The 13,688-nt window shown below is 43.6% G+C and overlaps 1 protein-coding gene across 1 annotated transcript in view; it reads right to left on the bottom strand.

The window, feature by feature from the left end:
- Positions 1–13,688, bottom strand: part of Ube2l3 (ubiquitin conjugating enzyme E2 L3) — a 47,075-nt gene extending 33,387 nt beyond the window's left edge. The window contains exon 1 of the mRNA XM_038346230.2: positions 13,618–13,688. Coding sequence (XP_038202158.1) covers positions 13,618–13,644 — 27 coding nt within the window. The 5' untranslated portion in view covers positions 13,645–13,688. The remainder of the gene's footprint in view (positions 1–13,617) is intronic.

Here is a 13,688-nt window from a genome sequence, read left to right as displayed (position 1 = left end):
AAGTGCTCTATCTGCATGTACAACTACACACCAGGTCAGGATCCCACTACAGATGGTTGTGAGCTACCATGTGGTTGCTGGGAATTGAACTCAGGTCCTCTGGAAGAGCAACTGGTGCTTTTAACTGCTGAGCCATCTCTCCAGCCCCTTAGATAATATTTTTAAAGCAAAATAAATACAAATATAAATAGAAAGCTGGTAAGATGAATCAGTAGGTAAAGAGTTTGTCGCCAAACCTGACAATCTGAGTTCAATCTCCAGGACCTACACAATGTAAGGAGAAAACCAACTCCTAAAAGTTGTACTCTGACTTCCACAGCACTCTGGCAAAAACATGTCTCTGCCCTCCCGTTACCTGAAATAAATAAATGCAAATGTTTAAAGTATAGGAAGGTAATGTTTCTAGCCTTCCACTGCTAGTCAGTATCTTCACTACATAATGAATGTGTTTGTTTCTTTAAGCTCTGCTTAACTGGTTAAAATAAAACCCAGCAGACTGGCATCAGATATGTAAGAAGAGTTCAAACACCACATGCATCACTGGGAGAGCATTAACAATGTAAAACAGCACCTCCCCGATTTTGTGTTACTCCATCAAAATGCCTAAATTTGCCAGGAATGGTGGCATATGCCTGATAATTCTGTGAGTTCCAGGCCAACAAGGCTACATACTGAAACCCTTTCTCAAAAAAGAAAATCAAAGTGGGCTGGAAAGATGGCTCAACAACTAAAAAAAAAAAGCACATACTGCTCTTGACAGAGGACCCACATTTCAATTCCCAGCACCCATGATAGGTAGCTCACAGCTCCCTACAACTCCAGCTCCAAGGGATCCAGTGCCCTCTCTTCTGACCTCAAAGAGCACTGTATTCACATGCACATACTGGCACACAGGTATACAATTTCAAATAAAAATGAAGTACTTTTAAAAATTAATAAAATTTTAGTGTGCTGGGCTGGAGAGATGGCTCAGAGGTTAAGAGCATTGCCTGCTCTTCCAAAGGTCCTGAGTTCAATTCCCAGCAACCACAAGGTGGCTCACAACCATCTGTAATGGGGTCTGGTGCCCTCTTCTGGCCTGCAGGCATACACACAGACAGAATACTGTATACATAATAAACAAACAAACAAATAAAATAAATATTTTTTAAAAAATTTAGTGTGCTGGCTCATGTCTTTTTTTTTTTTTTTTTTGGTTTTTCGAGACAGGGTTTCTCTGCAGCTTTTTTAGAGCCTGTCCTGGAACTAGCTCTTGTAGACCAGGCTGGCCTCGAACTCACAGAGATCCGCCTGCCTCTGCCTCCCGAGTGCTGCTGGCTCATGTCTTAAATCCCAGCAGAGAAAGGCTGAACTCTCTAAGTTTGAGATTAGTCTGGTCAAATAGTGACTTCAAGGATAGACAAGATGACAAAAAAAAAAAAGTAGACAAGACTACATACACTGTGAGACTTGTCTCAAAATAAATAAGTATTAATAAAACTAAAATTTCTAATTTTAACATTAGTGGAAACTTTCCAAGTGTGTACAATGAAACTGCTTGACAATAAAATTATGGTTTTAATATGATTATATATCCTGCAAATTTAAACATAATCCTTCAGAATGCTTGAACGTAAATCTCATTTCACTTAATTCTCAGCAAATTAAGGGGGAGGGAGTGACTCATGTTTCTCATGGATCAGCTGAATGCTTACACTTAATTATTATTACAACTAACATAATACAACTACTTTCTCAATCTACGAGGTCATTTCATTATCCTCTTTATGAGGATACCCACCAAGTCTCAAAGTAACAATTCAAACAAGTTAAAAGCAAAAAACAACATCTAAATTTAGGTCCCTGCTACTCTACCACAGCATACTGCTAGGCGTTAGGTCATCTAAAAGAATATAACTGAAGACAGCTACAGCTCCTGCTTAAAGGAAAATGCTGCCTACACAGCCTCTAGGCAAGCCCAGTCAGGACCCTGGCTCCACAGGAAGGCAGTTTCTCACAGGCCAGCCTCCTGGAATGTTTGTCTTCATTTAAACAAGGGTGTGCCTGGCATTGCTGACCTACCTACATTACACACTTGAGAGTCCTGCACCCCTACTAAACTGGGAGCTCTGGATTGGGACACCAGCCTCAAGTCTATCCACAACAGACCTAGAGGCACAGAACAAGAAGACCAGAAACTACTTTCATCAAACACATGGTGAGGGCTGAAAAAGAAGGCCTGTAGTAGTGCTGGGGGGAGGGGAAGGAGGCAGGTTCTTTCTGTAAGCTTAGGTTGACTTTTTCATAACAAGGGGTAGTGATGTAAAACAGCCAGTTAACACATTAGAAAAAGCTCAGCCCAGCACTCGAGAGGCAGAGGCAGGCAAATCTCTATGAGTTCAAGGCCAACCTGGGCTACAAAGTGAGTTCCAGGACAGCCAGGGATGATACCCAGAGAAATCCTGAAACCCTGTTTCAAAAAAACAAAAGAAAAAAGAAAAAGCTCAGAGGCTATTAGCCATCTGAGTTATACTTTCTTCCTCCACTAGTGACAAGGGCAGGCAATATCCCCTTGCAGAAATATACAAATCCTACCAATAAGCACTGGCTTTGACTTTAGTGTCTGTTCTGGTTAAATGTGTGCCTGCTGGACTAACAGCTATCAAAACTGCTGCTGAACTACTAAGGTAGAACCAAAATCTGGCAAGAATAATGAAGGACAGAAAACAAAAATAATCAATACAGACCTAGAGCTGTCAAAATTAGCACAAGAATTAGTGTGTAGCTCAGAATCTTATCTATTACCCATGGGGTTACTCCCAAAGCTATTTAAAAAGAAAACAAGGGCTGGAGAAATGGCTCAGAGGTTAAGAGCATTGGTGCTTCTTCCAGAGGTCCTGAGTTCAATTCCCAGCAACCACATGGTGGCTCACAACCATCTATAATGAGGTCTGGTGCCCTCTTCTGGCCTGCAGGCAGAACACTGTGTACATAATAAATAAATCAATTAAAAAAAAAAAAAAAAAAAAGAATGAATCCAAACCACCTGTCCTTTAAGCCCATGAGTGGCCAACAGGAGCAGAGTGCAAAGAGCAGGGCAGATGGACAGTAGATCTGACTCCAAAGCTCACTTCCACCGCATCTGTAAATCAAAGTCATCATCAGCATCTACTCTCCAAGGGCCCTCAGAGTTCTAGAACCCTAAGAAACTATGTGGGGCTAGAGGACGAGGGTTCAGCTTCCAACATCCACATAATGACTCAAAACCATCAGTAACTCCAGCCCCAAGGGATCTGATACCCTCTTCTGACCTCCTCAGGCAAGACATCAGATGTGCAGGCAAAATACTCATACACATAAATAAATCTAAAAAAATTTTTAATTTAAAAATATTTTTGTTATATTTTATATGTTGTATTTATGTTTGCCTTCATGTATGTATGTGCACCACATGTTGGATCCACTGGAGGTAGGATGACTGATGGTTGTGAACCATGTGGGTACGGGGTCCTCTGCAAGAGCAACATGTGATCTTAGCCACTAAGCCAATTCTCCAGCCCCTCTTTATTATTTTTTTTCAAAGAAACTGTGTAGGGGAGAATCTTCTTTTCTTGGGGGTGGGGGGGCACACAGGGTCTCACTGTGTAGTCTGGGCTGCCCTGGAACTCTATGTAGACCAGCATGCCAGCAGCAAGCTTCAGTTTCATTGGGATACCCTGTCACACGGGAATAACTTGTAGAGTGACAAAGCACAATCTCTCGCCTCCATACACATGTACATGGGTGTACACGCCACCAATGCACATGTACACACTACACACATACACCAAAAAGAAAGAAAAAAGGTGCCGGGCAGTGGTGGTGCACGCCTTTAATCCCAGCACTCGGGAGGCAGAGGCAGGCGGATCTCTGTGAGTTCGAGGCCAGCCTGGTCTACAAGAGCTAGTTCCAGGACAGACTCCAAAGATACAGAGAAACCCTGTCTCGAAAAAAACCAAACAACACAACAATAACAAAAAAAAATAAATAAACCCATTAAGCTAGTTTCAGGACAACTAGGGCTGTTACACAGAAAAACCCTGTCCTGGAAAAAAAAAAAAGGCAAGCAGTTGGGTGTGGTAGTTCACACTTAATGTGCCCAGTACGTGAGAGGTAAAGGCAGGCAAATTTCTGTGATTTGAGGCCAGCCTGGTCTACACAATGAGACTACAGTGCACCATGATGCCTAGTGTTGTTTCACTTTGTTGATTAATGAAATCTATATCTTAGTATATGACAAATACTTAATATATCTTAACTTACTTAACCTACACACAGATCGAGTAACTCAAGGCAGAGAAGTTAACTTCCTCAGGACCACTTGGCTAAGATATGGCAAGCCCAAGACTCAAAATTGAGAACTTTAAGCTCCCAACCACCAAGTCTAGCTCTCAGCAGTCCAAAAAGGAGAGTCTCAACCTCTCTCATCCTCCACCCCCTCCAGGCACTTCTAGGACTGTGACTGAAACCTAAAGGCTATGAGGCAGCTCTGCTACTTGTCATTAAGTCCACCAGCATCGCCTTCTGTGACATCTCTTCCAGAGGCTGCCTAGAAGTTGGTCCTGCCAAGACTCACCCCAGAAGTGCAGAGGACACGCCCATGCTATACAGCCAACCCAAGGGTAAAATCAGGCCAGTTCCTTGGTGTTTCTGGAAAGCACCTATGGGTTGGACCAAATAAAATCTAAGGAGGGTACAATACAGTATGACAAGTGGGCTGCCTGCTTGGGAAACTGATAAAGTTTCTGGGGCTCTTCAGGGCAGGTCTTGGAGACACTGCCCATGACAACTATGGGAGAAGAAGTATTTAGCTTCATCGGTGTATATTCTAAGCAGGTCAAGGCTGGCTAGATGAAAAATCTGTAATCCTCCAAGGATTTTCTCTTCAACTACTAAAACTTTATTTAATTCTTAAAGGAATAAGCCACATGTCACCTATTCCTCAGTGTTGGGGGCTGGGGTGCCACTTAGTTGGCACACATGGGATACCCAATGGACAGATGGAATTTCTGAGAGGTAGATGTATACCATTTTTCATAGCTCACTCACCAGGGCCCAAAGAAGGTACCCCTTAAAGCAGAGTCTCAAAGGATAAGAAATCACTCAATACAGAGAAGATAGACACATCACACTGGAGTAGAGTGCCTTGTCTGACTGCTTAAGGCCCCAGACAGATTCTTGTACACTAAAAAGGGGAGCTAGGGTCAGTGAGATGGCTCAGCGATAGCATTACAAGGAACTGAGGTATAGCACTGACACTACAGGGGGCGAGGGGTGAAGGGGACAAGAGGGACACCAAAAAGAGATCCAGAGTTGGGGCTAAAAAGATGGCTCATCACTTAACAGCACAGGCTGCTCTTCCAGGCGACCAGAGTTCAATTCCCAGAACCACATGGTGGCCTAAAAACTGCCTGTAATGCTAGTTTTAAGGAGATCTTCTTGCTTCTGTGGGCACTACACAAATGGTGCAGACATACATTCAGGCAAAAACACCTATGTACATAAAATTAAGTTTTTTAAAAAGATTTTTTTGTTTTGTTTTGTTTTTCGAGACAGGGTTTCTCTGTAGCTTTGGAGCCTGTCCTGGAACTAGCTCTTGTAGACCAGGCTGGTCTCGAACTCACAGAGATCCGCCTGCCTCTGCCTCCCGAGTGCTGGGATTAAAGGCGTGCGCCACCGCCGCCCAGCTTTAAAAAGATTTTTTAAAAAAATCCAGATTAACAGGGAGAGCTGGTTCAGCAGATAAGAGGACCGGCTGCTCAAGCCTAACTCTGAAGCCTTGATGAAAGGACAAAAACAACTCCCACGAGCTTTGCTCTGCCTCTATAGACAAACTGTCATCCAGGAACACACCCAGTCACATAAACACACAATTATAAATTAAAAAAAAAAAAAACTTTTAAGACAGAAATAGTGGTGCTTGCCCCCAGCACTGAGGTGGAAAAGACAGGTGGATCTGAGTTCGAAGCCAGCCTGTTCTACATAGCAAATTCTAGGACAGCCAAGGCTACATAGAGGGAACCCTAAAAAAACAGCAACAAAAGCAAATAAACAAATAAATAAAAATTAGAAAGGATTTCAGAGATGGATAGCTCAGCAGTTAAAAGAAGACTGGCTGCTTGTCCAGAGGACCCAGATTTGATTCCCAGTACCCACAATGGCAGCTCACAACCACCTTTTAACTCCAGTGACAGGAGAGCCAACACCCTCTTCTGGCCTATTTGGGTACTATGCATGCACATAGTACATAGATATACATGTAGGCAAAACACGTACACACATAAAATAAAATTTAAAGAATTTTAAGCCCAGTGAGAAGCTGGGAAGTGGTGGTACACGCCCTTAATCCCAGCACTAGGGAAGGTGGGGGCAGGGCACACATAATCTCTGAGTTCAAGGTCAGCCTAGTCTACGTAATGAGTTTCAGGGCACCCAGGGCTACACAGAGAAATTCTATCTCAAAATACAAACAAAAACAAAAACAAAAAAAAAAAAACCCAACAACAATAAAATCCAGTGAGAACAGCGTGCTATGTTTAGGGGATTCCATGGCCAAGTGGGGAGCAGATAAGCGGAAAATCAGATACTGAAGGAATGTAAACTTGTGAAACCAGAGTCCCAGCCTCACCCCTGCTTTCCTTCCTTCAATCTCAATCTCTGAGCTGCACCTGGGCATCTGAAACCCTCAAACTCCACAGGACCACAGATTACTTTGACATGTAGCTAGGCAGGAATTGTATATAAAAGGAAAGACTGACTGATAAGGAATCCTAGAAATGTGCAGATGGTCACCAAAGATGGAGAGAAGAGAAACTAGTGACATTGCTCAGCAGAGTCTCTTGTAGGCAGAGGCTAGCGATATAGTTCAAATTGGTAGAGTGCTTATCTAGCATGCATGAAGCCCTAGGTTTGATCCCAGCATTGCTTATTATAAACCAGGTTTGTGGAACAATCTGTGATCCAAGCATTCAGGTTAGAGGCAGGAAGATCATAAATTCAAAGTCATCCTCAGCTACAAAGTGAGTTTGAGGCTAGCCTGGCTAGGAGATACTGTCTTAAAAAAAAATAGTGGTGGCTTACCTCCATAACCCTAGCACTTAATAGGAGGCTGAAGCAGAACTGCTTACTGTGAATTCAAAGTCATTCTGAGAATCATATCAAAACCCTGTTTAAATAAACAAATATCCTCCTAGAACTCCAGAAGTCAGGAGGATATGAACCTGTATTCAAGAGCAAAACAGGTCATTGCTTAGTACAATTACTTCCAAGGAATGAACTGCTACTGAATAACTCCTGCTCCCTGGCATATGCTTAGAGACTGAGGAAGTACACCAAGTGAACACTACTTCAAAAACACTCTAAAGATGCTACAAATCGAACACAGTCAACAAGACAAAACAGCCTAAAGAATGGGAAAAGATCTTCACTAACCCTGCATCAGACAGAGGTATGATCTCCAAATATACAAAGAACTCAAGAAATTGGACACCAAAAGATCACATAATCCAATAAAAAAAAAAAAAAAGGAGTACAGACCTAAACAGAGAACTCTCAACAGAGGAATCTAAAATGGCTGAAAGACACTTAAGGAAATGTTCAACATCCTTGGTCATCAGAGAAATGCAAATCAAAACAACTCTGAGATTCCATCTTACACCTGTAAGAATGGCCAAGATCAAAAACACTGGTGACAACTTATGTTGGAGAGGTTGTGTGTGGGGGGGGGTGGGGAGGAAGGAACACTTCTGCATTGTGGGAATGCAAGCTGGTACAACCCCTTTGGATGTCAGTGTGGCGATTTCTCAGAAAATTAGGAAACAACCTTCCTCAAGACCCAGTAATACCACTTTTGGATGCTCAATCGTGCCACAAGGACATGTGCTCAACTATGTTCAGAGCAGCTTTGTTTGTCATAGCCAGGACCTGGAAACAACCTAAATGCCCCTCGACGGAAGAATGGATAAAAAAAAAATGTGGTACATTTACACAATGGAGTACTACACAGCAGAAAAAAATAACAACAGCTTGAATTTTGCAGGAAAATGGATGGAGCTAGAAAACATTCTGAATGAGGTAACCCAGACACAGACAATTTTCACATGTACTCACTCATAGGTGGTTTTTAAACATAAAGCAAAGAAAGCCATCCTACAAACCACAATCCCAGAAAACTTAGACAACAATGTGGACACTAAGAAAGACTTACATAGATCTAATCTACATGGGAAGTAGAAAGTATAAAAAGACAAGATCTCCTGAGTAAATTGGGAGTATGGGGACCTTGAGGGAGGACTGAAGGGGGGAGGGGAGAGGAAGGAAGGGGAACAGAGAAAAATGTAGAGCTCAATAACTATCATCGAAAAAAATTTTTAAAAATGTTTACAGTAAAAAAAAAAAGATGCTACAAACCTCAGTGCCTTGGCTCAACTATTATACTATAATAACTAATAAAATGTACTTTCCCCACCTGTAAATCCACAAAGTTCCCTTTGAGAAAAGTCCCTTTGGGAAGCTACTCAATGGGAGGGCCATAGGGAAAATGTGTAGGGAGGGGAACAACACATGATCAGTGCAATCAATTTCTACAGTCTTTGCTTTGGGCTTTGTAGCTAGTTTCTTGTTCCTGACAAAAGCAATGGTTACAATCTAGGTGTTGCCTTCAAAGCTGAATTAGCTGCTTTGCAAATTAAAATGTATTTATTGCTTTGTTAACATTGTAAATCTTTTTTGCTAATGTTGAAATTCAAAATTTTCAAGGTGGTGGTGATGGTGGTGGCTCACTCCTTTAATACCAGCACTAGAAATTTCTGTGAGTTTGAGGCCAGACTGGTCTACAGAGTGAGTTCCAGGATAGGTTCCAAAGCTACAGAGAGACCCTGTCTGGGGGAATAAAAAAATAAACTTTTTAAAAACTCCCCTTTGTTGAGATGCCTCAAAAATTAAGAGCATTTGGTTCTTTTTGTAGAAGATCCAGGTTAATTTCCCAGCATCCACATGACAGTTCACAATCGCCCATAACTCCAGCTTCAGGAAATCCAATATTCTCTTTTTTATTTATTTGTTGTTTTTAAGGCGGGGTCTCTACATAGCCCTGGCTGTCCTGGAACTCACTGTGTAGACTAAACTGACCTTAAACAGAGATCCTCCTGCCTCTGCCTCCAGAGTACCCTCTTCTGACCTCTGAGGAGAGCAGTCAGCCACACAAGTGACACACAGACATACATGCATCCAAAACAATCCTACACATAAAATAAATCTAAAAAATAAAACAACTACTAAGCTTTTTCAAATTCATTTTTCCTAAAATAACTTTTCAGTCATATTTATACATAGGCATAAATATAAGATATATGAAACTATATCTTTTTTGTTGTTGGTGGTGGTTTTTTTAAATATTTATTTATTTATTATGTATACAGTTAGCCAGAAGAGGGCACCAGACCCCATTACAGATGGTTGTGAGCCACCATGTGGTTGCTGGGAATTGAACTCAGGACCTTTGGAAGAGCAGGCAATGCTTTTAACCACTGAGCCATCTCTCCAGCCCCCGGTGGTGGTTTTTTGGAGACCAGAGTTCTCTGTGTAGCCCTGGAACTCACTCTGTATACTAAGCTGGCCTCTAACCTACAGAGATCCACCCACTTCTGCCTAAATGCTGGAATTAAAGGCATGTGCTACCACTACCTGACAAAACTGTGCTTTGTATTACTGTTGTATTAAAGAAATATCTAAAGGGCTAAAGAGATGGCTTACTGGTTAGAGTCCAAGGATCTGAATTCAATTCCCCAAACCCACATGGTGGTTCGACAACAACTGTCTGCAACTCTAATCCCATGAGTTTGGCTTCCACTGACACCAGGGAAACACATGGTACACAGACAAACACTAGGCAAAACACTAATAACAAAAGCCAGGTGCACGCCTTTAATCCCAGCATTTGGGAGGCAGAGGCAGGCGGATCTCTGTGAGTTTCAGGCCAGCCTGATCTACAGAGTAAGTTCCAGGACAGCCAGGACAGTACTACATAGTGAGAACCTGTTTCATAAAAGCAAATAAAAACAAAAAACAAAACAAAAACAAACAAACAAACAAGAAAAACCAGCAAACTGTTTCAATTTTTCACTACCAGAAATTCCTTTATTTCTATCTGAAGTACTGGGATAGTATTGACCAACCAGAAGCAATGACATTTTCTTTCCCTTTTTTTTGTTTTTTTTTTTTTGTTTAAGACAGGATCTCAGCCGGGCGGTGGTGGTGCACGCCTTTAATCCCAGCACTCGGGGGGCAAAGGCAGGCGGATCTCTGTGAGTTCGAGGCCAGCCTGGTCTACAAGAGCTAGCTCCAGGACAGGCTCTAAAGCTGCAGAGAAACCCTGTCTTGAAAAACCAAAAAAAAAAAAAAGACAGGATCTCCTGGAGCCCAGGTTAGCTTCAAACTCATTATATAGCTGAGGCTAACCTTAAACTCCTGATCTTCGTCTCCATCTCAAATGCTAGGATTATTTACAGGATTACTTACCTTGCCCAGTTTGTTTAATTTTTGCTTTGCAACTAACGAGGCTTAAACTCTTAAACCCAATGATCAGCAACATAAAAATAGGATTTCCCTCCTGAACTGAAAGAATCTCCATCCACAATTTCGTTCTCTCTTCTCCCCTCCCCCATGGAGAAAAAATGGAGACAATATGACAGAGAATGTAGTCTTTCACATTTGAAGCCAGGGAGACTCAGCGCATCATCTCACCTCACCATGGTCTACCATTCCTCCGTAGTGATAACTCTCCCAATCTATTGAAACTGAAAACTGCTTTATTTGCAAAAATAAAGATGACCATAGACTAATTTTGAGTGTTGAAAACAAAACAAAAAAAAACAAGTAAAATAAGCTTAAATTAGTAAGTACTTAAACTTTTTCCTGAGCTCAAATTTTAGAAAACAATTTAAAAACTGTAATTCCCCTTCTAGATATCTGACAGCCTGGGAATGCCGAACTGGGTTAATGGGGACAGACCATGGAGACACCAGAATGAAATTAGGTCAGTTGGTCCTGGTGGTTCACTCCTGTAATTCTAACAGTCAGGAGGCTAAAGCAGGAAAATCATTTTGTATTTATTTGAAGTTGGCCTGGAATGCAGAGTAAGGTCTTTGTCTCAAAACACAAGAAGTAAAAAGAAAAAAATGAAGAAAGCCAATTCCTGCTCTTCAGAAACACAAACCCAGCATAGGACAGGCACCAGACAAAGAGGAATGCAAAGTGCTATGGGGGCGGGCTCACACAGACCAGGGACAGGTGGTGACCCAAGAACTCCCCTTAAGGAAAGGGAATTGAGAAGATAGCTTTTCTCAGGCTGAGCAAACACACATACAAAGGCAGAGCACAGAACAAATACCATCCTTAAGCTTTGTTTGAGACTCACGGAGGTGAGTTAAATCACGTACTATCTTATCTTAGCCTTTGTAGGGTAGTAGAGGCAAGCCAAAGAATCTCTTTGCATTTTCTTTTCTCTTCTACAAAGTTGGAATAATATCTAAATCAAAAGGAAGACTAAACATGATCATGAATATGAAGCACACAATAAAACTGGAAAAATGGCAGTTGTTGCAATAATTAGGTGCAAAAGCATCCAGAACCTCTTAAGTTGGCAGTGAGACCAAAGAGACTGCTTTCTCTTTCATGGAGAAACTTTGTCTCAAAACAAAACAAAAAAGAAAAGTCTTTAGTGGGCACTAAGAAGTCAGGATAGGGTGATGAGATGGCTCAGTGGGTAAACCTGCCCCCTTGAGCGGACCATCTGGCTCCCATCCAGTGGAAGGAGAGAATTGACTGACAAGTTGGACTCTAATCTCTACATGAATGCCGTGGCACAACATATTATCCACACACACGTAAAGAAAGAAAGGTACTTTGAAGAAGTTAGGGGAGCTGGAGACATGGCTCAGCAGTTAAGAACACTGGCTGCTGCTCTTCCAGAGGACCTGATTCAACTCCCAGCATCAGCATGGCAGCTCACAACTGTCTGTAACTCCAATCCCGGGGATCCAACACCCTCACAGAGATCAGACATACACGTAGGCAAAAGACCAATGCATATAAAATTAAAAATAAGTACTTTTTTTTAATTTAAAGAAGTTAGAATTAACTGTTACAGATAAGACCATAGAGGACTTTAACCAGAATGAAAAGATAATACTTGCTTTAGAGAAAGGAACTCTGGAGTTCATGAAGGGTAGTGAGAGAAAAGTTACCTGAGAGAGGGTGGATGAATTAAAGTAATTTCAATAAAATTAGGAGAAACAGCATGCATTCACATATCTTCCTAAACTGAAACCTGTAAGACTAGAGGGACGGCAACTTTGAGGGACTTGAACACGGAAGCGATTAGCTTTCCTTTCATTTAGGAAAATGATGGGAGGGTCACTGGCAGAGCAGAGAGGGGGCTCTATCATCACAGTTTTGTGCCCACTGCCACTCTACTTTTAGTGCAATGTTCTCTCTAGGTTTCAGTGAACAAACAAACGGTTTTCTTTTGTTTCCAGCGTCTCCATCAACCATATACAACGCAGGCAAGGAGGAGGCCCGGCTATCTGTTCTCAGGAGCCAGCTCCCTGGGTATTTCCGGTCAGGCGGTAGCTCCGCCGCACTACCTGGTAGCACTCAAACACCGGCGGGGTTGTCTTTAGAGGATGTCGGCAAATCGACCCGTGAAAAACAGAAATCAACCCAGCACCTGGGTGCCTCTCCAAAGGAACCAAGTAGTGAGATGACAGTCCGCTACATTCAAGATACAAAGTGCGTACTCCAAGTTATTTTTGTAAACTTTGGCCGGTTTTGATTCGAAGCAAAGAAGCCAACCCCCACCCCCACTTCAAAAATGTCACTTTGCTTCATCAGCGATAGATGAGGATGACTAAGAGATGGATAGGAAGAAGAACCTAGCTGCGACGGTGGCCGACCCCAAGCCTTCCTAGAGTTGGAACTTGTCCGCTGTGTGACTCTGCAGTCACAAGGCGATAGCTTGCGAGGACCCAACACAATTTCAAAAGACCACCAACTAACTGACCTAACTTTGGCCGCCTGCCCTCCTCCTTCCTTTCCCGTCTCGGGCCTCGCAGCCTCCCGGTCCCGGAGCTGTGGGCTGACGGAATGGGGCTCAGAGTCTGGCGACCGCGGCCCAGGACCGGGCGGCTCCGCGGCGCGGACTCCCAGCCGGGGCTCCGGCTTTCTTCCCCGAGGGCGCCCAGCTTGGGGCCACCAGGCCCGGCCCACACATCAACGGCGTCCTCGACCCGGACCGCGGCCGCTGTGACGGAGGGCCCGGCTCCGCTCCGAGAGGAGGGGGCGCGAGAACTGCCCAAGCTGATCCGAGGGGCCGGCGGCGGCGACGGCTCCCGGCGCGGCCTTGCGCTCCCGCCCAGGCTGAGGCCTAGGCGGCCCCGTTACATCTCTCCTCCACACGCGGCACAGCGGCACTGCGGGGCCACGCAACGAGGGATGGAGGGTGGCGACGCCCCAAGGAGCCGCGGCCCGCCGTGGGGGTCCCGGCCCGGGGACGCCGCCCCCCCCCCTCCCGCCTGGCGAGCGCCAGAGAATGGCTTTTACCTTCATCAGCCTCCTGCTGGCCGCCATCTTGGATCTGGTGCTGCTGCTTTCCCAAAATGCATCGCGGTAGG

This window comes from Arvicola amphibius, chromosome 10 (genome assembly GCF_903992535.2).
Source record: "Arvicola amphibius chromosome 10, mArvAmp1.2, whole genome shotgun sequence".
In the NCBI taxonomy this organism is placed as follows: Eukaryota; Metazoa; Chordata; class Mammalia; order Rodentia; family Cricetidae; genus Arvicola; species Arvicola amphibius.
Note: the sequence above shows the minus strand (reverse complement) of the source record. Positions and strands in the feature narration are given on the sequence as shown.